We start from the raw sequence: 22,511 nt of genomic DNA on the forward strand, positions 1-22,511 counted from the left end.
TTAATAAGTGTTGGTTATATTTTTAATGGTTTCTACCCCTTCAATAGAAAAAAGTACATATCCATCCCTATTCTCAGCACAGAGAGCCCAGAAGAAAGACACTCTGCATGCTAGCTTACCGATTGATCTTCCTCTTCTGCTGGGATTTAATCACTGTGCTTTCTTCATCTCTCTTCTTCAGCACCTGCAAGTTGTACTCTAATTTCTCTTGGTTTAGTTGATAAATTGCTTTCCTCTGCTGAAGCTGCTGCTCAAGAATCTAAAATTTAAAAAAAACTATATATATATCTATGTATATGTGTATATATACACACACACACACACTAACTCTACACCTGCATCCTTAGTATTATATACACTAGCGTATTTAAAATGTCTTTTGGGGAACATGCTTTGTATAGGTAAATATTTACATAGATATACTTACATAGTCCTGCTTATGTATGTTTATTTACCTAACTATGCATCTCCATATTCAGATGTATTTATCTTTGTACCTACATTCATAAAGAATAAAGAGGTAAAAGTATTGGTAGAAGTTTATACTGGAAGTATACAAAAATAAACTTTCCTACATTTATAAGCTTATCTGCCCTGTGAATTATACCTAAAATTGTACACAAATAAAGGTATGTTCTGAAATACAAATATATATATATTTTCACACACTAGTTGGCCCTAGCTTGTAGGCTTCTGATAAATTGTTCAAGTCATGTCAGAGGAACCTTAGGGACAAGTGCCTCAGCCTGCATTCTTAGAAAATCTATCATGAGAGTCAAGTTAAAGGTCAACCAGATAAAATACAAGTCAATGAACTGTAAACTAAAATCTGTATACCTAACGCCTAAGAAAGATCACAGAGCTTTCAAGTCCAACTAACTCCGGTAACTTTCTCCAGACCCTTCAGAGATATGAGTAGCCCCGCTAAAAACACCATAGAAATAAATACGGCCACAAAAACTTGAAATTTCCCCCACTTTGACCTTCCAGGGTGGAAGTGTTAGTGTTTAGCAACCCAGGTTCATTTAAAAGGACAGACACAGTCATCCTTACTTTTTGGATTTCCATTAGCTGTATTCATTCATTCAGCAAATACTTATTGTGTGCCTAATCTGTGTGAGATACTTTTCGAGGTGCCGTTGCGAAAACACCAGTGAGAAAGGCATAGTCCTGACCCGTCTAGAACAGAGGCAGATAAACAAACGCTAGGGATAAGAGGCAAGATAGAGGGAAGCCCAGACCATTATGGGACCAATGACAAGAGCACTGTCCTTGGTCTTGAGGGACCAGGGAAATCATCCCTGGAAGATGGTGTGTCTAGCTGAGACCTAGAGAATGTGCTGGAGTTACACAGGTGACACCGGAAGGGAGAGCACTCTAGAGAGAGGAAATAGCATATATGAGGCTTTGGGAAAACCACAAGAAGTTTAGGATGTGAGGCACGAGGCAAGGAATGGTCAGAAATGAGGCTGACAGAGCAGCAGAGCCTTCCCAAGCTAGGAATTTAAGGCATTATCCTGAAGTCAAGGGAGGACCACTAAAAATGTTAAGCAGGGAAGGAAAATGGTTGGTCCAGTCACTGTAGAAAGATCACCCTGACAGGTTGTGAAAAAAAGATCAGAGAGAGGCAAGGCTGGAGGCTGGCATGCTCCTGCCTCTCCCGAGTGAAATGCAGGAATGGGGAAGGCAATCAAGTGGAATCAGAAACTCGATAAAACTGCCACATGCGTGCTCTCTCCAGCCTCTGTCCCGTCTCCCTCTGTTAGGCTACAGACTCTGGCCCAGGAGTCAACAGAGGAAGTGATTCCAAGCAGCTATCACAGCCCACTCTGGGTCATACTCCAGGAGGGCTCCTGGCTAGGAGGTGACGCTCCATTGGGTCAGGAAGCACATCATTTCCATGGTTGCTGTGGAATCCGGTGATTCCCACACACATTGTCATGGGGGAATTAGACAAGAATATTCTACATCACCACCGCAGGGATTTTTAAATCTCCATTATGAGATGAGTATTTGAATGTCTCCTTCAGAACAGAAGCCTGTAATATCTTTTAACAGATGGTGAATGAAGAACCATATGAGTCCCTGAGATCATAACTAATCCTACCTCTCAATTTCTCTACTTACTTATTTTTTATTTACCCTTTCTAGTTATACATTTTTCTTTGTAAAAACTCTTCCTGAGTGCAAAAGCAATATTTGCTCATTGTAGAAAATTTGGAAAGTACAGCAAATGAAAAAGAAGACATAGGAGAAAGAAGTTGCAAGGCTACCCAAAATTCCACCCCCAAAGGCAACTTCTGTTAATGCTGGCATGTTTCCCCCCAGTGTCCTTTACATAGTTGGAATCAAACTATGTCTACAATTTTATATCCTAATTTCCTCCCTTAATATCACAACAACAATTTTTCAGGTTAGCAAAGTTTTATTAACATCATTTTAATAGTACAGAATCCTTTTTTTTTTTTTTTGAGGTAGAGTCTCGCTCACCCAGGCTGGAGTACAGTGGCATGATCTCGGCTCACTGCAACCTCCACTTTCCGCGTTCAAATGATTCTCCTGCCTCAGCCTCCCAAGTAGCTGGAATTACAGGCATGTGCCACCACCACGCCCGGCTAATTTTTGTATTTTTAGTAGAGATGGGGTTTCACCATGTTGGCCAGGCTTGTCTCAAACTCCCGACCTCAGGTGATCCGCCTGCCTCGACTTCCCAAAGCGCTGGGATTACAGGCTAGAATACTTTTATATACTATGCTGTTTTATCATATATGAAATATTTAATATGTTTACCATGTCATAATAATTTACCATTTCTCTACAGTTGTGTGTGTGTGTGTGTGTATATATAGTTATATATACTTTTTAATAATTTTCTTTACTATAAAATAATGCTGGGACAAATTATATATACAATTCTTGGGGTAATTTGTTTCCTTATGGTAGATTCGTAGAAGTGAAATGACTAAGTCAAAAGTTCTCAATAAGTTGCTTTCCAAAGAGCAATCTATGGTTTATGCTCCACTGGCCATGGGTGCAAGTGCTCACCTCACCCCATTCTGTCAGCACTGAGCATCGTGCCAGGCAGACCCTGCGGCTCCAAGTGCAGGCCTGGCCCTTGGGTAGGGAACTTGGGGCAGGGCAGGGAGCTGCCAGAAGCTTCAACTACAACTACAAAGGACCCTTTCTGAGCCTATTTAAAATTTAATTTTGAAATGTCTGACTTGCACAGTATCCCCAAGGACCTATGGATGATGCCAACAGCACAGCCTCATTTCAATGGCAGTTATCCAGGTGGTCCCAGGCTGAGTTGCTTTGGGCCCTGTCCCCTTCTAGGGATGGCCCTGAGTGTCTCCTGGGAAAGGGATTCTCAGCAGCTCTTCTTGCAAAGGTGCAATGATTTATGCCTCTACTCCTCAAATGAAACCAGCTCTGCCACTTCAAATGTTACCAGCCATGGTCATCGTGAGTGAGTCAGGAATCAGAACACAAACCAGACACAGGTAAACTGAACATAAGGGAGGCCATTGGTCTATGAGGCAGCTCAGCACAAAAGTCCAATAGAAAAGCTCCACATGGGATGTAACCATCTGAGAACAGATGAGCACTCACAGAGAAGGAGGGTCTTCGGAACTGCTCTCCACTTGGGATGATGAGGAATGGCTGTTCTGTCTTCCCAGGAACGGACCCATGTGGAGGCCCTGAGACCTAGAGTGCCTGAATGTCTGCTCCGATGATTTCCAGGGAGCCCTCCTTCTTCTCGTGGCGTTGCAACAGTCCCCTCTCTCTAAGACAGCATTTCCCAGACTTATTTGGCCAGAGGATTGTTTTTATATTTACAATACAACAAGAGCATGTGAACTATAAATGCAAAAGCTCTATCACATGCACGCTCATGTGAATTTCATTCTTAAAGGAAGGTTATTACATAATAATATGTATACGGATGGCTGGGCATGGTGGCTCATGCCTGTAATCCCAGCACTTTGGGAGACCAAGGAGGGAGGATTGCTTGAGGCCAGGAATTCGAGACCAGCCTGGGCAACAAAGTGAGAACTCATCTCCACACACACACAAAATTTTAATTAGCCAGGCAAGGTGGCATGTGCCTGTAGTCCCAGCTATTCGGGAGACTGAGGAGGGAGGTTTGCTTGAGCCTGCTGGGAAGTCGAGGCTGCAGTGAGCTGAGATCATGCCACTGCACTCCAGTCTGAGCAACAGAGGAAGACCCCGTCTCCAAAAAAAAAAAAAAAAAGAAAAAGGGAAAAAAGTGGGGGGAGTGGGTGGGCAAAGAACATGAACAACACTTTTCAAAAGAAGGCATACATGCAGCCAACAAGCATATGACAAAATGCTCAACATCGCTAATCATTAGAGAAATGCAAATCAAAACCACAATGATATACCATCTCACACCAGTCAGAATGGCTATTATTAAAAAGTAAAAAAAAAAAAAAAAAAAAAAAAACCCAGGAGATGCTGGTGAGGTTGCAGAGAAAAAGTAACGCTTATACACAGCTGGAGGGAATGTAAATTAGTTCAGGTATTGTAGAAAGCAGTGTGGCAATTCCTCAAAGAACCTAAAACAAAGCTACCATTTGACCCAGCAATCCCATTATTGGATATATACCTAAAGGAGTATAAATGATTCTACCAAAAAGACACATGCATGCATACGTTCATTGCAGCCTGTTCATAATAGCAAAGACATGGAATCAACCTAGATGCCCATCAGCGGTAGACTGGGTTTTTAAAATGTGGTACATATATACCATGGAATATTATGCAGCCATAAAAAAAGAACAAGATCATATGGTTTGACATAAAGGTTTAAAAAAAAAAAAGAACAAGAATATGTCCTTTGCAGCAAGATAACTGGAACTGGAGGCCATTATCCTAAGCAAACTAACATAGGAACAGAAAACCAAATACCACATGTTCTCACTATAAGTGGGACAAACGAGAACACATGGACACAAAGAGGGGAACAGTAGACACTGGGGCCTACTAGAGGGTGGAGGTTGGGAGCAGGGAGAGGATCAAAAAACTACCTAGCGAGTACTATGCTTATTACCGGGTAATGAAATAATTTGTACAGCAAACCCCTGTGACATGCAGTTTACCCATATAACAAACCTGCACATGTACCCTGAACCTAAAATAAAAGTTAAAAATACCTGTAATTGATTTTGCTAAAGGTCTGTGCTTATTATTCAATTATCCAAAGATATTTTGCAAAGTTGCAGTTCATGTTCCCAAGACTAATGGCAAAACATGATGTTTGTGTTTTATGAGTCATCTTAAAGATTACAATCTAACCTGCCACAAAAGTCTTTGTATGGTAAAGGTAGCATAAGTTTTGATAGCACCTTCCCCGCTTTGTCCTGGAGCAGCACAAGCTTCTCCACAGCTGCTTTTGGGGGTCATCTCTTGCCCACGGGCTCAGGAAAAGAGGCTGCCACCAATGTGCCAGCAGGATGGAAATTTAAAACAGCCTTTCCCTCTGGCCTTCTCTGCTGACTCCAGAGACTCCACTGGGCCTATTTACCCCAATCTTGACCCTAAGCTGGGCCTGCAGGATCCCATGTTGGAACCCGAAGACTGGCAATGTCATCTCAGGCCACACTCTTGCTCCCCCTTTCTGCCCCATCTCCTTCTCTTTGACACTATTTGTGTAGCTTGTTTTCTGTTTTTTGTTGTTGTTGTTGTTTTGTTGCTTTGTTTTGTTCTGTTTTGAGATGGAGTCTCGCTCTGTTGCCCAGGCTGGAGTGCAGTGGTGCAATCTTGGCTCACTGTGAGCTCCGCCTCCCGGGTTCATGCCATTCTCCTGCCTCAGCGCCCGAGTAGCTCAGACTACAGGCATGTGCCATCACGTCCAGCTAATTTTTTGTATTTTTAGTAGAGAGAGGGTTTCACCATGTTAGCCAGGATGATCCTGATCTCCTGATCTCATGATCCACCCACCTCAGCCTCCCAAAGTGCTGGGATTACAGGCATGAGCCACCGTGCTGGGCCGTAGCTTGCTTTCTTCCTTAATAGATTATAAGTTCCTTGAGGGCAGGGGCTGTACTTTGCTAATCTCTGTGCTTTGCACAATGTAAATTAATATAGTGTAAATAAATAACATATTTAATTTGGGGGGATTAATATTCTAGTATTAAAGGTAGCAGCCTCTAAATTTGAGCTGAACATCTTACAATCCTAAATGAGTGTATAAGGCCTACAGATAAAAACATTTGTTTCCTGCATCAAGAATTAAATGTTTCTAGCAGTTTTCTTTTAGGGTGGTGGGCAGGGGTAGGGAGTTTCCACCTAAGCACACAATGTTTACAGGCTTCTCTTTGCTCTCCTATTAATAACATGACCTTTACTGGCAGTAAGCACATGAACAGTAAGACTTCTTTTGACTTCTTGTACTTCACCCATCATCCAAGTCTATGTGTACTGTATCCTTCCCATTTTTGTGGTTTGCAAGAATTTTAGTTCCATATTTTAGAATTGATAGAGTGCTATGCATTAGTTGGGAAGAGCAAATTTAACATTGAACTGCATGTTACATCTTCTTAAAAAAATCAGTGCCATTTGGCTTGAATGTCTAGTGAAAGTACACTTAAGAGTCACTATGATAAAGTTCAACCTACCAAAACATTCCACATGTTGCCATATGGGTAGTCCCTGATTTGATGATTTTTCCCCCCAGTTACAGTGTGGAAAGTGGTGTAGGTAGCCTCGGTTTCCATCTGACACAGGAAAGAACTATGATGCAAAGGCACCGTGCCCCTTTCTTCCTGAAATGTCTCCATCTGCGCACATGCCACCGTCAGTCAACCTGGACAGGGACAGCCAGCAGAGCCAGGTCTCCCGGTCTCCCTGCCTCCCTGCCCCCTACTTCTCTGATCTTACTCTACCTCCTACACCCACCTCAGGATCTCCCCATGTCCTAGAATTTTTTGCTTCATTGAAGTATTTGGACATTGGATTAAGAACATGAAACTCCAGATATCTCAGAGGCTAGCAGTACGTAGTTTTGTCACATAAATTATCACAGAACCAAGATAAATTCAGAAAGTTTAACAATAGCCATTTTCAGTAAAATTATATCAATGTACAGCCCACAGAAAGAGTGCCATTGTATTACAGACTTGTAGTATTCTGTAAGTAACTCTCATATCTGTGACATTAATATGAGAAGGACCTGGGAAAATTCTCAAGACTAGTAAATATATTTGTAACCTAATGGGGTTTTTGATTTAACTTCATGATATCAAGTGATAGGAAAAGAACTGAAACTCTAACAAAAGCTATGTGGAAAAGCTTTCATCTAACACCTTTTTCTACATAGAGACTGAAATGAATAGACCATACTTGAATATTAAGATGCAATTACATTACATGTACATGTAATTAGAGATACATTTTTTTAACTGGTATTGAAACAGCCTAGGGGCTTGGAAAAAACTTTAGAAACCAGAAATAACCTCCTACTACTGCAGGAATCCTTCTTCAACACCAAAGACAGACACAGTCATTCGGCCATTGCTTATTTTGAGATAAAGCCATCTTTGTTTTGTGGAATGCCCTTCTGAATATTGGACAGTTCTAACTCTTAGAAGCTTCTTTCTGATAGTCAGAATTTGCCTCACTGAAATTTCCAACCATCAGTCAAGGGACTGTTCAAAATAAGGGAAGAATATAGGCTTTTCTTTTGAGCCAGACAGAACTGGATTTGAATCCAGGGTTTATTGTGTACTAGATATACAGCTTTGTCTCTAAGCTTCAGATTTCTGATGTATAAAATGCTGTTGGTGATGAAGATTAGAGTTCATTTAAGTATCTGGAATATGGGAGAGACTCACTTGATGGCTGCCATTATTAGCAGTAGCTGTCCTAGCTTTGGCTCTTGGACATAACCAACTTGCCCTAGGGACATTTTTCCTTTGCTAGAAGAAAATGGCTTCCAGACCTCTGTAGTATCTTGGCAGTTTTTCTTTCTTTCTCTTCCTTTCTTTTCTTTTTTCTTTTCTTTTTTCTTTTCTTTTCTCCTTCCTTCCTTCCCTCCCTCTCCTCTTTCTTTCTTTTTCTTTCTTTCTTTTTCCTTTCTTTCTTTTCCTTTCTTTCTTTTCCCTTCTTTTTCTCTCTTACTTTCTCTCTCCCTTTCTCTTTCTTTCTTTCTGACAAAGTCTTGCTCTGTTGCCCAGGTTGGAGTGCAGTGGTGTGATCACAGCTCACTACAGCCTTAAACTCCTGGGCTCAAGTGACCCTCCAACCTCAGCCTCCTGAGTAGCTGGGACTACAGGTGTGTGCTACCAGGCTCAGCTAATTTCTTTTTATTTTTTGCCGAGACACAGTTTCACTATGTTGCCCAGGCTCGTCTCGAACTCCAGGTCTCAAGTGATCCTCCCTCCTCAGCCTCCCAAAGTGCTGCGATTACAAGTGTAAGCCACCATGCTCAGCTCACCTCCACTGGTTTCTTAAAGAAAGCATCTCTCTGCATATATCCTGTACATGAGCTCCTTCAGATATGAATATTTAAAAGAAGGCAGATGATTAATAAATACGTGCTGAAGGGACTACCTCTAGAATATCACAGGTAGTTGCTAAACAGGAAACATTCACAGGTGTTGGCCATGTGCTCCGCCACCCAGGCACCCTAGTGAGGACCAGCTGCTGCACCTGCACATCCTGCTCCAGCTTGATCTTGATCGTGTTGTGTTCTTCACAATCCCAGATCCTCTGCCTGTTCAGCTGCTTCTCATAGTCCTCCACTTTTTTCATGCGGTTGGTAAGATATTCCAGCTAAAGGCACAGGAAGACAAGAGAAAAGTCAGGGACCATCCTTGCCCCACCTCAATCCTTTGGATGGCCTGACCAGCATGACACAGGGGAAACTTTGGAAGTTTCATGGCTCCACGGGGAGTCTGGTGGCTTTCCGAAGTCCTGAATACCCAAGGCTTTTAGGACTTGGCTCATATTGCCTAATGGAGTCATTACTCCAGAAACTCTAAGAGGAATGCTCCATTATGAAATTAAGCTCATCTCCTTGAAGTCTAAATATTTGAAAAAAAGACAAGAAATTATGCACAGACCCTGAAATCAGATGTTTATATTTCTGAAAAGTCTATTGGATCTTGGTCGAGTCACTTCTTTGTTCTTTACAACTCTGAAATAAAGTGATAATAAACACCCCTTAAAAATGTGTCTTAAAACACCTTGGGCCATGAATACTCACAGTTGGGTGAGATACCCAGTAAACAAAGGGGAAAGTGATAGGACCATGGAAAACACAGCAAGCTGCCCAGGTGGTACTCACCACCACCAAAGAGACAATCCCCATCTGCAAGGCCACACTGATTAGCTAGGAGGTGCAGTAATGAACGCAGTAGTATTTAGCCACAGCAATTCTACTCAAGACACAAAAAGGTGGCCAGGCGTGGAGGCTCACGCCTATAATCCCAACACTTTGGGAGGCCAAGGCGAGTGGATCACGAGGTCAGGAGATTGAGACCATCCTGGTCAACATGGTAAAACTCATCTCTACTAAAAATACAAAAATTAGCATGGTGGCATACGCCTGTAATCCCAGCTACTTGGGAGGCTAAGGCAGGAGAATCACCTGAACCAGGGAATCAGAGGTTGCGGTGAGCCAAGATCGCGCCACAGCATTCCAGCCTGGCGACAGAAGCGACACTCCATCTCAAAGAAAAAAAAAAAAAAGGCCAGGCACAGTGGCTCAAGCCTGTAATCGCAGCACTTTGGGAGGCCGAGACGAGTGGATCACGAGGTCAGGAGATCGAGACCATCCTGTCTAACACGGTGAAACCCCGTCTCTACTAAAAAATACAAAAAACTAGCTGGGCAAGGTGGTGGGCACCTGTAGTCCCAGCTACTCGGGAGGCTGGGGCAGGAGAATGGCATAAACCCGGGAGGCGGAGCTTGCAGTGAGCTGAGATCAGGTCACTGCACTCCAGCCTGGGTGACAGAGCAAGACTCTATCTCAAAAAAAAAAAAAAAAAAAAAAAATACAGAAAGGCTAGCGAATTCAGTCACAATAGAAACCACCCAGATCCCACAGATCACCCTTGACAGCCTCCACCCTTTACCTCTTTGGCATTATGAGCCTGAAGGGCCCGCTCCCATTTCTTCTTATTACTGGCCAGTAGCTCTTGGCGTTCCACCTCAAATGCTTTCTATGACCAAGAAGGAAAAAGACTCTTGCATCTGTTTTGATTGGGCAGGTCCTACCAGTGTCAAAGAACTTTTAGGTAACTGTATGAATGCTGTACCAACAACCACATAGTAAAAGTAAATTTCAAATGCAGACTTGCCAAGTTTCATGAGACCAAATGGCTATGGAAGGAGCTGCATGGAAATTAGCTGTTATGAAGACAATATCCGAATGCAGACAGGAGATGTTTCAACAGTCCCGTGGCTTGGGAGGGAACTGGAGGAAGGCCAGTGCCCCTGTTGTCAGTCACACGGCAGGCCCTGGTGTGTAATTCAACTGACTACTGTTGACGCGTTGCCATGGTTGGGGTTCCCATGAAGCAAAGGCAGCATGAAGCTCACAAGGGGTAGGTTTGGGAAGGCAGAAATAAGTCTCCAACAACCCAGAGAGAGAGAGGCCTCCAACCTCTTGGCTCTCTTCCATCTTGGAAAGGGCTAAATCTCAATCTCAATCTTGAACATTTCATTCAAATTCAAAATACTGATTCCTGAATCCTATGCAGCACTCCCCTTTGCCACTGTCTGCCCCAATTGCCATAAAGAAACAAAGAAATGCCTCATATAGGGTTTATGCTTATGGAGTGTTAATCCCCCTTTTTTATTCCCCAACCCCTTGCTCATCTTATTTTCTTTCAAAACACTTATGACCACCTGTGAAATAATATATTTAGTAACTTGTTTATTGTCTAGCTGCCTCCTACTAGAATACAGGCTCTACCAGGGACTTTGTTTTGTTCACAGCTGCATCCCTAGCCCCCTGGAACAGTGCCCAGCATATAGTAGACACTTGATATGTATTTGTCAAATGAATGAATGAGTAAATAAATTAATAAAACCTGAGAGCAGAAACAGAAATCAGAGGAAGACAGAGAAGTCATCTAGGGCCCTCCTTAGATCATGAGGACAGACCTAGACCTCCTCCCAGGGGCCCCCCAAGAGCAGAAACCAGGTCCTTTCACACCGTTACCTCGATGTTATAGAGCTCCTCACGAAAGGTTTTCATCACGTTCTTCACCTGTTCTTCCATCCGCTCCAGAAGCAGGCAGATGTCATCTGACTGTTTCTTCAAATCCTTCACATACTGGTCATCCTTTGTTTTTAACTCCTAGAAAAAAGCATGGAAGAGGCTGGCCACAAACTGTCAGGAGCAGGAGGTGCCAAGCACTATCTCTAGACCCCTCTCACCAGAATCTGTCAACGCTAGGACATGAAACTGTACAAAGAGGGCTGGGCACAGTGGCTCACACCCATAATCTCAGCACTTTGGGAGGCTGAGGCAGGTGTTTCGGCTCGGGAGACCAGCCTGGGTAGTATAGCAAAACTCTGTCTCTATAAAAAAATACAAAATTAGCCAGATGTGGTGATGCACGCCTGTGGTCCCAGCTACTCGGGAGGCTGAGGTGGGAGGATCTCTTGAGCCCAGAAGGTGGAGGCTACAGTGAGCCATGATTGCACCACTGCACTCCAGCCTGGGAGATGGAGTAAGACCCTGTCTCAATAATAATAATAATAATGATAATAATAATAATAAACTGTACAAAGAGAAAGTGGCTTCAGAAGAGTCTCAGAAGGCCTGAGATAAAGCACAGTAGATGGAGTGGAATGGGCTGTGCCCAACACAAAGCTCTTAACAAGCACCCAGGACCAAACCCCTCAATGTTATCACCTGCTGCAAATCTCCCTGCAAGCTCCCAGAAAACCTAGATTGTCCCAGCTGAGCAATTAATGTCCAGGTTCCAACACAGGAAAGTATCTACTGCAGACTAAGTTGCATTCTTCAACTAAGGACTAAACTCTGGAACAGCATTTGCTGTAAAAATACTACAGTCATGCGCCACGTAACAACATTTCAGTCAATGATGGACCACATATATGACAGTGGTCCCATAGGATTATAATATGGTATTTCTACTGTGCCTTTTCTGTTTAGATGCACAAATACTTAGCACTGCATTACAGTTGCTTACAGTATTCAGTACGGTAACATTCTAGACAGGTTTGTAGCCTGGGAGCAATAAGTTATATCATATACCCTAGGTGTGTAGTAGGTTATACCATCTAGGTTTGTGTAAGCACGTTATGATGTTCTCACAACAATGAAATCACCTAACAATGCATTTCTCAGAATATATCCCCATCACTAAGTGACACATGACTATATTTCTATTAGATAGCTAATAATTCTACAATTATGACAAAGCTTTTACTTCTAATTAAAAGTTTATCACTTGAAAAGACATCAAAGTTGGAAGTTAAAATTATCTCTGTTCACAGATGACATGATCTTATATGCAGAAAAACTAAAGATTTCACACACACGAAAACCTGTTAGAACTTAAACAAATTCAGCAAAGTTGCAGGACATAAAATAAAAATTCACACTATTCACAATAGCCAAGAATTGGAATCAACCTAAGTGTCCATCAGCAGATGAATAGATAAAGCAAATGTGGTACACAGACACGATGGAGTACTATTCAGCCATAAAAGAGAATGAGATCCTGTCATTTACAAAAACGTGGATGGAATTGAAAGGCATTGTGTTAAATGAAATAAGCCATGCACAAAAATTCAAACTTTGCATGTTCTCACTTGTTTGTGGGAGCTAAAAATTAAAACAATTGAACTCGTGGAGATAGAAAGTAGAATGACAGTTACCAGAGACTGAGAAGTGTAGTGTGGGGGGTCGGGGAGGAATAGGGATGGTTAATAGGCACAAAAATATAGTTAGAATGAATAAGATCTACTATTTGACAGCACAACAGGGTGACTAAGAACAGCTAGATTTATTGTTCCTTTTAAAATAACTAAAAGAGTATAACTGGAATGTTTGTAACACAAAGAAATGATACATGCTTGAAGTGCTGGATACCCCATTTACCCCAATGTGATTATCACACATTGTATGGCTGTATCAAAATATCTTATGTACCCCATAAATATATACACCTACCCATAAAGTTTTTTAATTTTAAATTTAAAAAAAAGGTCAGATGTGGTGGCTCACACCTGTAATCCCAACACTTTGGAAGGTGGAGGTGGGTGGGTAATTTGAGGTCAGGAGTTTGAGACCAACCTTGGCAACATGGTGATACCCCATCTCTACTAAAAGCACAAATCCCAGCTACTTGGGAGGCTGAGGCAGGAGGATCATGTGAGCCCAGGAGGTGGAGGTTGTAGTGAGCCAAGATCAGTCTACTGCACTCCAGCCTGGGCAACAGAGCGAGACTCTGTCTCAAAAAAATTAAAAGTTTAAAAAATTTTTAATCAGTTGCATTCTTATATGCAAATAATGACCAATCCAAAATGGAAATTAAGAAAATAATCTATTTACCATAGCACCAAAAAGAATGAAATACTTATGAATAAACTTAACCAAGTAGGCCTTGTACACTGAAAACTGTAAAACATTACTAAAAGAAATCAAAGAAGACATAAACAAATGGAAGATATCCTGTGCTTATGAATTGGATGACTCAATACTGTTAAAATGTCCACACTATACAAAATAATCTACAGATTCAATGCAATCCTTATCAAAATCCCAACATTATTTTTTGTGGAAATAGGAAAACCATCCTAAAATTCGTAAAATTCAGAATCTCAAGGGACTCCAAATAGCCAAAATAATCTTGAAAAAGAACAAAGTTGGAGGCCCCACATTCCCTGATTTCAAAATATACTACAGACTGGGTGCAGTGGCTCATATCTGTAATCCCAGCACTTTGGGAGGCTGAGGTAGGTGGGTCACCTAGGTCAGGAGTTCGAGACTAGCCTGACCAACATTGTGAAACTCCGTCTCTACTAAAAATGCAAAAATTAGCCAGGCATGGTGGCACACGCCTGTAGTCTCAGCTACTCGGGAGGCTGAGGCAGAAGAATTGCTTGAACCCTAGAGACAGAGGTTGCAGTGAGCCGAGATCACACCACTGCACTCCAGCATGAGCGACAGCACTCTGTCTCAAAAAAAACTACAAAGAGCAACAGTAATTAAAAGAGTGTGGTACTGACATAAAAATAGATATATAGACCAAGGGAACTAGAGAGTCCAGAAATAAACCCCTACATATATGACCAAATGGCTTTTGACAAGGGTCAAAATGGTAAATGAATGATATACAAACCCCCGCATCTATGGTCAAATGACTTTTGACAAGACTATACAGTGGTGAGAGGATAGTCTCTTCAACAAATGATATTGAGAAAACTGGATATTCACAGGCAAAAGAATGAAGTTGGGCCCTTACCTTATACCATATACAAAAATAACTCAACATTGATTAAAGACCTAAAACTATTAAACTCCTGGAAGAAAATGTAGGAGACAAGCTTCTACACATTGGATTTGGCAATAATTTCTTGGATATAACACCAAAAGCCCAGGCAACAAAATCAAAAATAGACAAATGGGGCTGCACCAAACTCAGAAATGTTTGCACATCAAAAAAAAAAAATCAAGAATAAGAAGGCAATATATGGAATAGGAAATCATAATTGAAAATCATATATCTGATAAGGGGTTAATGTCCGAAATACATAAGGAACTTCTCTAACTCAAAAACAACCCAAATTAAAAATAAGCAAAGGATTTAAATAGACATTTCTCCAAAGATGATATACGAATGGCCAAGAAACACAGGAAAAAGATGCGCAACATCTCTAATCATTAGGGAAATGTAAATCCAAACCACAAGGAGATATCACCTCACACTATCAACACGGAAACTATCACAAAAAAACAGGATGTAAGTGTTGGTGAGAATACAGAGAAGTTAGAACCCTTGTGTACTGTTAGTGGGAATGTAAAATGGTGCAGTCATTATAAAAAACAGTATGGAGGTTCCTAAGAAAATTAAAAATAGAATTACCATATGACCATGTTACCATATTACCATAATTACCATATTACCAAAAGTACTATCCTACTTTTAAGTGTACATCCAAATAATTCAAAGAAGGATCTCAAAGAGATACGTGTATACCCATGTTCACAGCAGTATTACTCACGATAGCCAAAAGGTGAAATCCAACCCAAATGTCCATTCACAGGAGAATGTATAAAACAAGATGTGGTATACATATGCAATGAAATACTATGCAGCCTTAAAAAAGTAGGCAGTCCTGTCACGTGCTACAATGAAGTCCATCACACTAAGCCAAATATGCTAGTCACAAAAGGACAAATGCTGTATGATTTCACTCACAGGAAGTATCTAATAGAGTGGTCAAAAATCACAGAAACGGAAAGTAGAAAGGTGATTACCAAGGGCTAAGGGGAAGGGGAAGAGGGAATTGGTATCTAAGGGGCATGTTGCAAGATGAAAAGTTCTTAGAGATCTGCTGCATCTGAATACTGTATACTTAACATGACTGAACTATAGTTTTTTGTTTTTTGTTTTGAGACGGAGTCTCACTCGCTTTGTCGACCAGGCTGAAGTGCAGTGGCGTGATCTCGGCTCACTGCAACCTTTGTCTCCCATGTTCAGGTGACCCTTCTGCCTCAGCCTCCCGAGTAGCTGAGATTACAGGTGTGTGCCACCATGCCCGGCTAATTTTTATACTTTTAGTAGAGATGGGGTTTCACCATGTTGGCCAGGCTGGTCTCAAACTCCTGATCTCAAGTGATCTGCCTGCCTCGGCCTCACAAAGTGCTGGGATTATAGGCATGAACCACTGCACCCAGCCCATGAACTATACACTTTAAAATGGTTATGATGGCAAATTTAATGTTATGTGTTTCTTACCATCGTAAAAAAAAAAAAAAAAAAAAAAAAGAAAAGAAAAAGTTTATAACATGAGTTGTACAGGATTCTAAATAATGAAGTAAAAGGTTTCTATATTTTTCCATTCAGGAAAAGCAAACTAATAACCCAGCTAAATCCCAGGCAGATCCCCAGTGGCTGGGCCGGAGGGCCCACGCCTCTTGCCTGCTGTAACTCGCTGATGAGCTTGTTCTTATCTTCTAAGAGGCCAGCACAGTGCAGCTGTTGGGTATTGAGCATTTCCCACAGCTCTTGGGGAATTCTCTTCTGCTTGCCCTCTTCCCACTTTGAGGTGATTTCGTCAAATTTGTCCTGGCTGGTCTTAACTTCATTCTCCAGCTTCTCAATCCTGCAAATACAAACATGCCAGCCATGCCAGCCCAGCTCCAGATGCTGCCTTCCAATAGAGCAGGTGTGTTCTCTAGAATCTCTAGAATATAAAACTCAGGTACTGGGCACTGCCCAAACACACCCACCCGAAATCAAACTCAATGCTGAGAAATCTTTTTGTTTAATGCTTGACTACAAGTAACTTAAGCTAAGTAAAGAAAATGACACATAGCAAAAACAGATCAACATTAAGGCTACACATACACACATACACACACACACACACCCCCCAAGATCAATTGGTCACCGGCTTCTGAGTAAGATGATAACACACAACAGTTAAACACAACTGGGTCTCTGGAGTCACGAGCTTATGTTCAAGTCCTGACTTGGGTCCTAACTGACTGTCAACCTTTTAGACAAGCTGCATAACCTCTTCAAGCCTCACTTTTTCTCTTCTGTAAAATGGAGTGGATGAAAAGTATCTACCTTCACGTGACTGGCTGTTGTCAGGATGAAATACAATGATGCACACAGCACAGGTGCTCAGTGTGGGAGTCACTTAACACATGGTACTTAAATTATCAATTTTTTATTAGCAACATGACCTCAATTGTCTGGCTACTCCTCTCCCAAGTTACCAATAAATGACTAGTGGAATGTACAAACACGGAAACTCCACCACGAGGAATGGAAAATAGGGAGAGCCTTTCCATAAATTCCAAAAAATCTCTGTGACAGAGCACACCAAGGCTGGGGCGAGGTGGCAGGAAGGCAGGACAGCTGAGCTGGGGCCCCTCTGGAAACAGTGGCTAGGATATCTCCCAGAGACTCTCTGCTCCTTGTAACAGACTAATCCTATGACAGCATCTCCAAACAAACTACCTGAGGAACCAAAGTCACAGCTTAAACATCCTGCAATCCTCTCTCCCTGTCCCATCCCACACCCACCCCACCTTCCAAGCTAGGACACTTTTTAAATTTAATTGACTTTTTTATTTCAAGAAATGAGAAAGAGCTGTCAGGTCACCTTTCCACAGCACACTGACCTTGTAACCTGCCACCTGAGACCTTCAGTGTTCCTCTGTGGCTAGAGGATGCGGCCTAACTCCTTGCATGACCTTCCCCGCCTTTCACAAGCCAACCCTGCTGGGAATCTGCCAACTCTATTCCTGGTACAGCCCATACAGGCAGTGGGAAGTTTCGAGAATAAAAGTCAACCACCTTTACTGGTAGAGCTGCTAACGTTGCTAACGAGGGAACTACTTATGCTGAACAACTAAAAATATTGTTAAAATCGTCCCCTGTATGTATATGATGAGCCAAAATGGTCAAGTGGTTGCTTTCTTTCTTTTTAAAGACAGGGTTTCACTCCCATTGCCTAGGCTGGAGTCCAGTGGCACACTCTTGGCTCACTACAACGTCCGCCTCCTGGGTTCAAGTGAGGCTCCTGCCTCAGCCTCCTGAGTACTGGGACTACAGGTGTGCACGCGCCACCAAACTCAGCTGATTTTTTGTATTTTTAGTAGAGATGGAGGTTCACCATGTTGGCCAAGCTGGTCTCGAACTCCTGACCTCAAGCGATCTGCCCGCCTCGGCCTCTCAAAGTGCTGCGATTACATGCGTGGGCCACCCCATGCCTGGCCAAGTGGTTGCTCTTCTAATTGTTTAATAAATTAATTGAAGAACAATCCAAAGTTTAAATGAGGACCTGCAATCAGTCTACTTCTGTGTGCAAACCAAAGTTTAATTCTTCTAAGCCGCTATGCCTCCCTGCTGGACAGCCTGAGACCTGGCATATGGGCATGCAGGGCAGTCTGCCTCCTGAGGACTGGAGCTGAGGACCTGACACAGGTTCCTATTATCCCTGTGACCCTCCATCCTTCTAGACATGGAGCCCTTCATATTCTTTAATAATGCTGCCACCTTTACACATAACACTGAGGTGCTCCTGGGTCTGGTCGTTCTCACCAGTTGAAACTCAGGACTGCCCAGTTGACCTTCTTAGCCTCTTTTCTTCTACCACCCGCACACATCCTTCACTATCATGCCATTTCCAAGCATATCATGGGATCTCACACCTCTACTCAAAGGTTCCCTCTGCCTAAAATGCCTACTCTTCAACTCCTCAAACTCCTATTCATCCCTCACACTCCAACTCAGTGTCACCTTGCCTGGGAAGTTTTCTCTAATCTCTGCAGATAGAATTAAAGGCCTCCTTGTGTGTGTTACTACAACCCTTTACACATTATCTATTTTACCACAAATTGTGGGTGTTTCCATGTGTCTCTTGACTAGACTGTGAATACCACAAACAGAGGCCGTGTTTCACTCCTTTTGTATACACACAGCTTGGCACGTATCAGCAGTGTAGTGCTTGAGGAAGGGAGGAAAGAAAAGAGAGAAGAGATAGCTGGGTGTGGTCGCTCATGCCTGTAATTCCAACACTGTGGGAGGCCAAGGCAGGTGGATCACCTGAGGTCAGTAGTTCGAGACCAGCCTGGCCAACATGGTGAAACCTGTCTCTACTAAAAATACAAAATTAGCCTGGCATGGTGGTGCATGTCTGTAATCCCAGCTACTCAGGAGGCTGAGGCAGGAGAATCGCTTGAACCCAGAAGGTGGAGGTTGCGGTGAGCTGAGATCACGCCCACTGCACTCCAGCCTGGGTAACAAGAGCGAACCTCCGTCTCAAAAATGAAAAAAAAAAAAAAAAAAGAGAGAGAGAGAGAGAAGAGGAGGGAGGGAGGGAGAACTTATAAGGGCAGGAAGGGAATTGCCTAAGGTGGACAAGGTCACCCTCCAACGACTCGGGAGAACTGCGGGCCCATGGAGGAGATTACCTTCACGTCCACCAGGTACAGAGTGGTGTGGTCCTTACCTCTGACGCTTTATCTCCTCTTCTTCGGCTCTCCTGTGAATCTCTCTGATATCTATAGCCACCTGGATATTTGTCACCAACTCAGTGCCACAGAGCAGAAGTTTAGCCAATTTCTGAAAAGAGAGAGAGAAAGAACTGACAAAGCTAGAACACTTTGTAAATAATGTGTAAAGTCAGAAACATTTTTGCACAACTGTCCGTAGCTCTTCCATCCATTCAAGCAGGAAGCAGCAACTACATTAAGACTTTTAAGAGTAGCCCCTGTATAGCAACCCTTTTCTAGCAGGACATTTGTGATGTGGTTTTACAGCTCACAATTTAAAAGCACTCTGCAGTTCTTGACCAGGCACAGTGGCTCATGTCTGTAATCCCAGCACTTTGGGAGGCCAAGGTGGGTGGATCATTTGAGGTCAGGAGTTCGAGACCAGCTTGGCCAACATGGTGAAACCCCATCTCTACTAAAAATTCAAAAATTAGCCGGGCGTGGTGGCGGGTGCCTGTAATCCCAGCTACTCAGGAGGCTGAGGCAGGAGAATCATTTGAACCTGGGAGGCAGAGGTTACAGTGAGCCGAGGTCATGCCGCTACACTCCAGCCTGAGTGACAAAGTGAGACCCTATCTCAGAAAAAAAAAAAAAAGAGAAAAGGAAAAAGAAAAAGAGAAAGAGAAAGAAAAGTCCGGTATCCAGTCATAATAGGATGAGGCCTGGGGAAAAGTCACTGTGTTTGGCTAGAAGGGTATCATTAGCATCCTACTGTGGTAAGTTTTTGTCCATTCCTGGGCAAAATAAAAAATTTTTAAAAAGCACTCTGCAGTTCTCAATGTACTTTATGTATTCACTGTAGAGTAGGCACCAGCCAACTTTTACACCAGCAGGTATTATACATTCATCTCAGCCCTTTCCCCAGCAGATCTCCAAGTGACTGACACTGCCAGGAGCCTTTTGAAACACCTCAGTTGGGGAGGTGAGGCAGATAATGACAGTGAGGCAGATAACAATGGTTGTCCTCCCATGTCCATTTCTCCCTCTCCTTTTAGTAACAGAACACTCAAATTTTTGCTAGGCACATGGCTTCCCAAAATAGGTAACTTTCCCGGCCTCCCTTGCACCTAGAATACTATCTGATCAATGACACATGAGAAGTGATATGTGCCACTTCTGAACTGTGCCTTTAAGGGAAAAGGTGTACCCTCTGCTGCCCCACTTCTGTCCCTTCTCCCAGGCTGGCATGTGGGGCTCAAGTAAAAGGTGAGGAGCAGATGAAGGCAACTCAAGCAATGGCAGAGGGAGCTGAGGTCCCATCATCAAGCAGACCCCATCCATGTCAGCCCTGGACTGCTTATACTCGGAACTGTTGAGACAGAGAAAAGAGCTTCTGCCTTGCTGCAGCTAATGATATGTGGAGTCTATCATTACACGGATTCTAATGCAGGAAAAGATTGTAGCTGGCTGCACTGCTCTCTCCTTAATGGGCTCAGGGATTTTGTAATTGGTGCCATCCTTCTAAATCCCTCTTCGTAAATTCCATCTCCAGTATCTTCACTCCTAGCCTTGTCGTGATGTTATTCAAGATGATAAATCCTCTCAACAAAAAGTTCTAGTATCCTTAGGTTATGCCTAAGTTTTTCCAAGTATTTTTGGAACTTATAAACTTTCCAACTCTCAAATAATTTTTAAACTAGGAGCCTATAAAATTTCTATACCAAGGAGTCACAGAAATTACCAGAGACTTCACTTGATCTCACTATATGAAAAATTTGAAATGTAGTTTCATTGAATACAGAACAGAGCTTTAACCCAGATATCCAGGGCACTCTAGATTTTTTGTTATTGCCTGCAGTTTTATCACTTATACCAAATGGTTTTACATGCATAAGGAAGTAATGACTTTCCTGCAGTTTGGGGTAATTTTCTAGTTTCTACTCAATGTGAACATCAGACACTTCTACATAAGTACCATGTGCTAACCAATCACTGGAGTTCCAGAAATTTCTGAATCAAGTATTTAAGACTCAAAGTAAAATTAAAAATCCAAATGTCACAGTCACTAAGAGACCAACAGACCAACAGACATGCCCCTCACCTTTATGAGATCCAGGGAAAGAGTTTAAATGGAGGTCCACATACCATATGTCTAAATATTTTTAAATTATAGTATCATGTAAAAATTGTTAAGTAAAACATTTGGCCGGGCATGGTGGCTCACACCTGTAATCCCAGCACTTTGGGAGGCCGACACGGCAGATCACTTGAGGCCAGGAGTTCAAGACCAGCCTGAACAACATAGTAAAACCCCGTCTCTACTAAAAACACAAAAATTAGCCAGGCATGGTGGTGCACGCCTGTAGTCCCAGCTACTCGGGAGGCTGAGGCAGGAGAATGGAGTGAATCCAGGAGGCGGAGGTTGCAGTGAGCCGAGATCGTACCACTGTACTCCAGCCTGGGCGACAGAGCGAGACTCCATCTCAAAATACATATATCCTCCTATCTCAATACCTTTATAACAATTTAAAAGTCCTAGTTTGAATTCAGACACATTTCGGAGTTCTACTCATAATTGGGTGGCTAAGGAAGAGCCTGCCTCTGGCCACAGCTCCCAGCCCACCCCCAGCTCTGTCCTGCAGGCATGTGGATTCCCCAACTGCACATTCAAGCTCCATCTACACCCTGTGACCATCCATCAGGCCCAGGGGTTGTGTAACAGTGGCCTCATCTGCCCTGAGCAGGACAGACTCTGGCAAGAGGCACATACAGGTTGAAGGTGGGCTCAAAGTCATTTGGATGGGGAATTTTGGCTCCCATGGGACTCAGTGATCTAGAGGGGACAATGGGGGTTTGAAGGGACATGGGGCAAGTCTACTTGAGGGGGTGCATCCACAGGAAATCCAGAGCAGAACCTGGACTCCCATCGTCACCACTTCTATTTAATGAGCTGGAGCATCCAACTAATGCAATAAGGGAAGAAAAAAAAATGAAAGATATAAAAATCAGACAAAGAAATAAAACTTATTATTTTCAGATGATATGATTATATATGTAAAAAAAAATCCAAAAGAAGCCACAGGTAACTATTAGAATTAACAAATGAATTTGGCAAGGTCACCGGATACCAGGTCAATATATTAAAATCAACTGTACATTTATCCACCACCATGAACCACTATAACCCGAACAAAAAGTGCAAAACATCGCTGAGCCAAATTAAAGAATACCTCCCATGGATTATAAATTCTACTCAGTCAGTTGAAATTCCAGCAGGTTTTTTGGCAGAATTTTTTTTTTTTTTGAGACGGAGTCTCGCTCTGTCACCCAGGCT

The 22,511-nt window shown here is 42.6% G+C and overlaps 1 protein-coding gene across 3 annotated transcripts in view; it reads right to left on the reverse strand.

Moving 5' to 3' along the window:
- DRC1 (dynein regulatory complex subunit 1) overlaps positions 1 to 22,511 on the reverse strand; it is a 265,623-nt gene that overhangs the window by 15,882 nt on the left and 227,230 nt on the right. For 2 of the 3 annotated variants that reach the window (XM_050753628.1, XM_050753627.1), the window contains 6 exons: positions 19,195 to 19,307; positions 16,149 to 16,332; positions 11,189 to 11,326; positions 10,098 to 10,184; positions 8,671 to 8,793; positions 120 to 259 (listed from right to left, as the gene is read on the reverse strand). In XM_050753628.1, the coding sequence (XP_050609585.1) occupies positions 120 to 259; positions 8,671 to 8,793; positions 10,098 to 10,184; positions 11,189 to 11,326; positions 16,149 to 16,332; positions 19,195 to 19,307 (785 nt within the window). The remainder of the gene's footprint in view (positions 1 to 119; positions 260 to 8,670; positions 8,794 to 10,097; positions 10,185 to 11,188; positions 11,327 to 16,148; positions 16,333 to 19,194; positions 19,308 to 22,511) is intronic. The other variant, XM_050753629.1, reaches the window with a different exon arrangement.

Source organism: Macaca thibetana, chromosome 13 (genome assembly GCF_024542745.1).
Source record: "Macaca thibetana thibetana isolate TM-01 chromosome 13, ASM2454274v1, whole genome shotgun sequence".
NCBI classification, from domain to species: Eukaryota; Metazoa; Chordata; class Mammalia; order Primates; family Cercopithecidae; genus Macaca; species Macaca thibetana.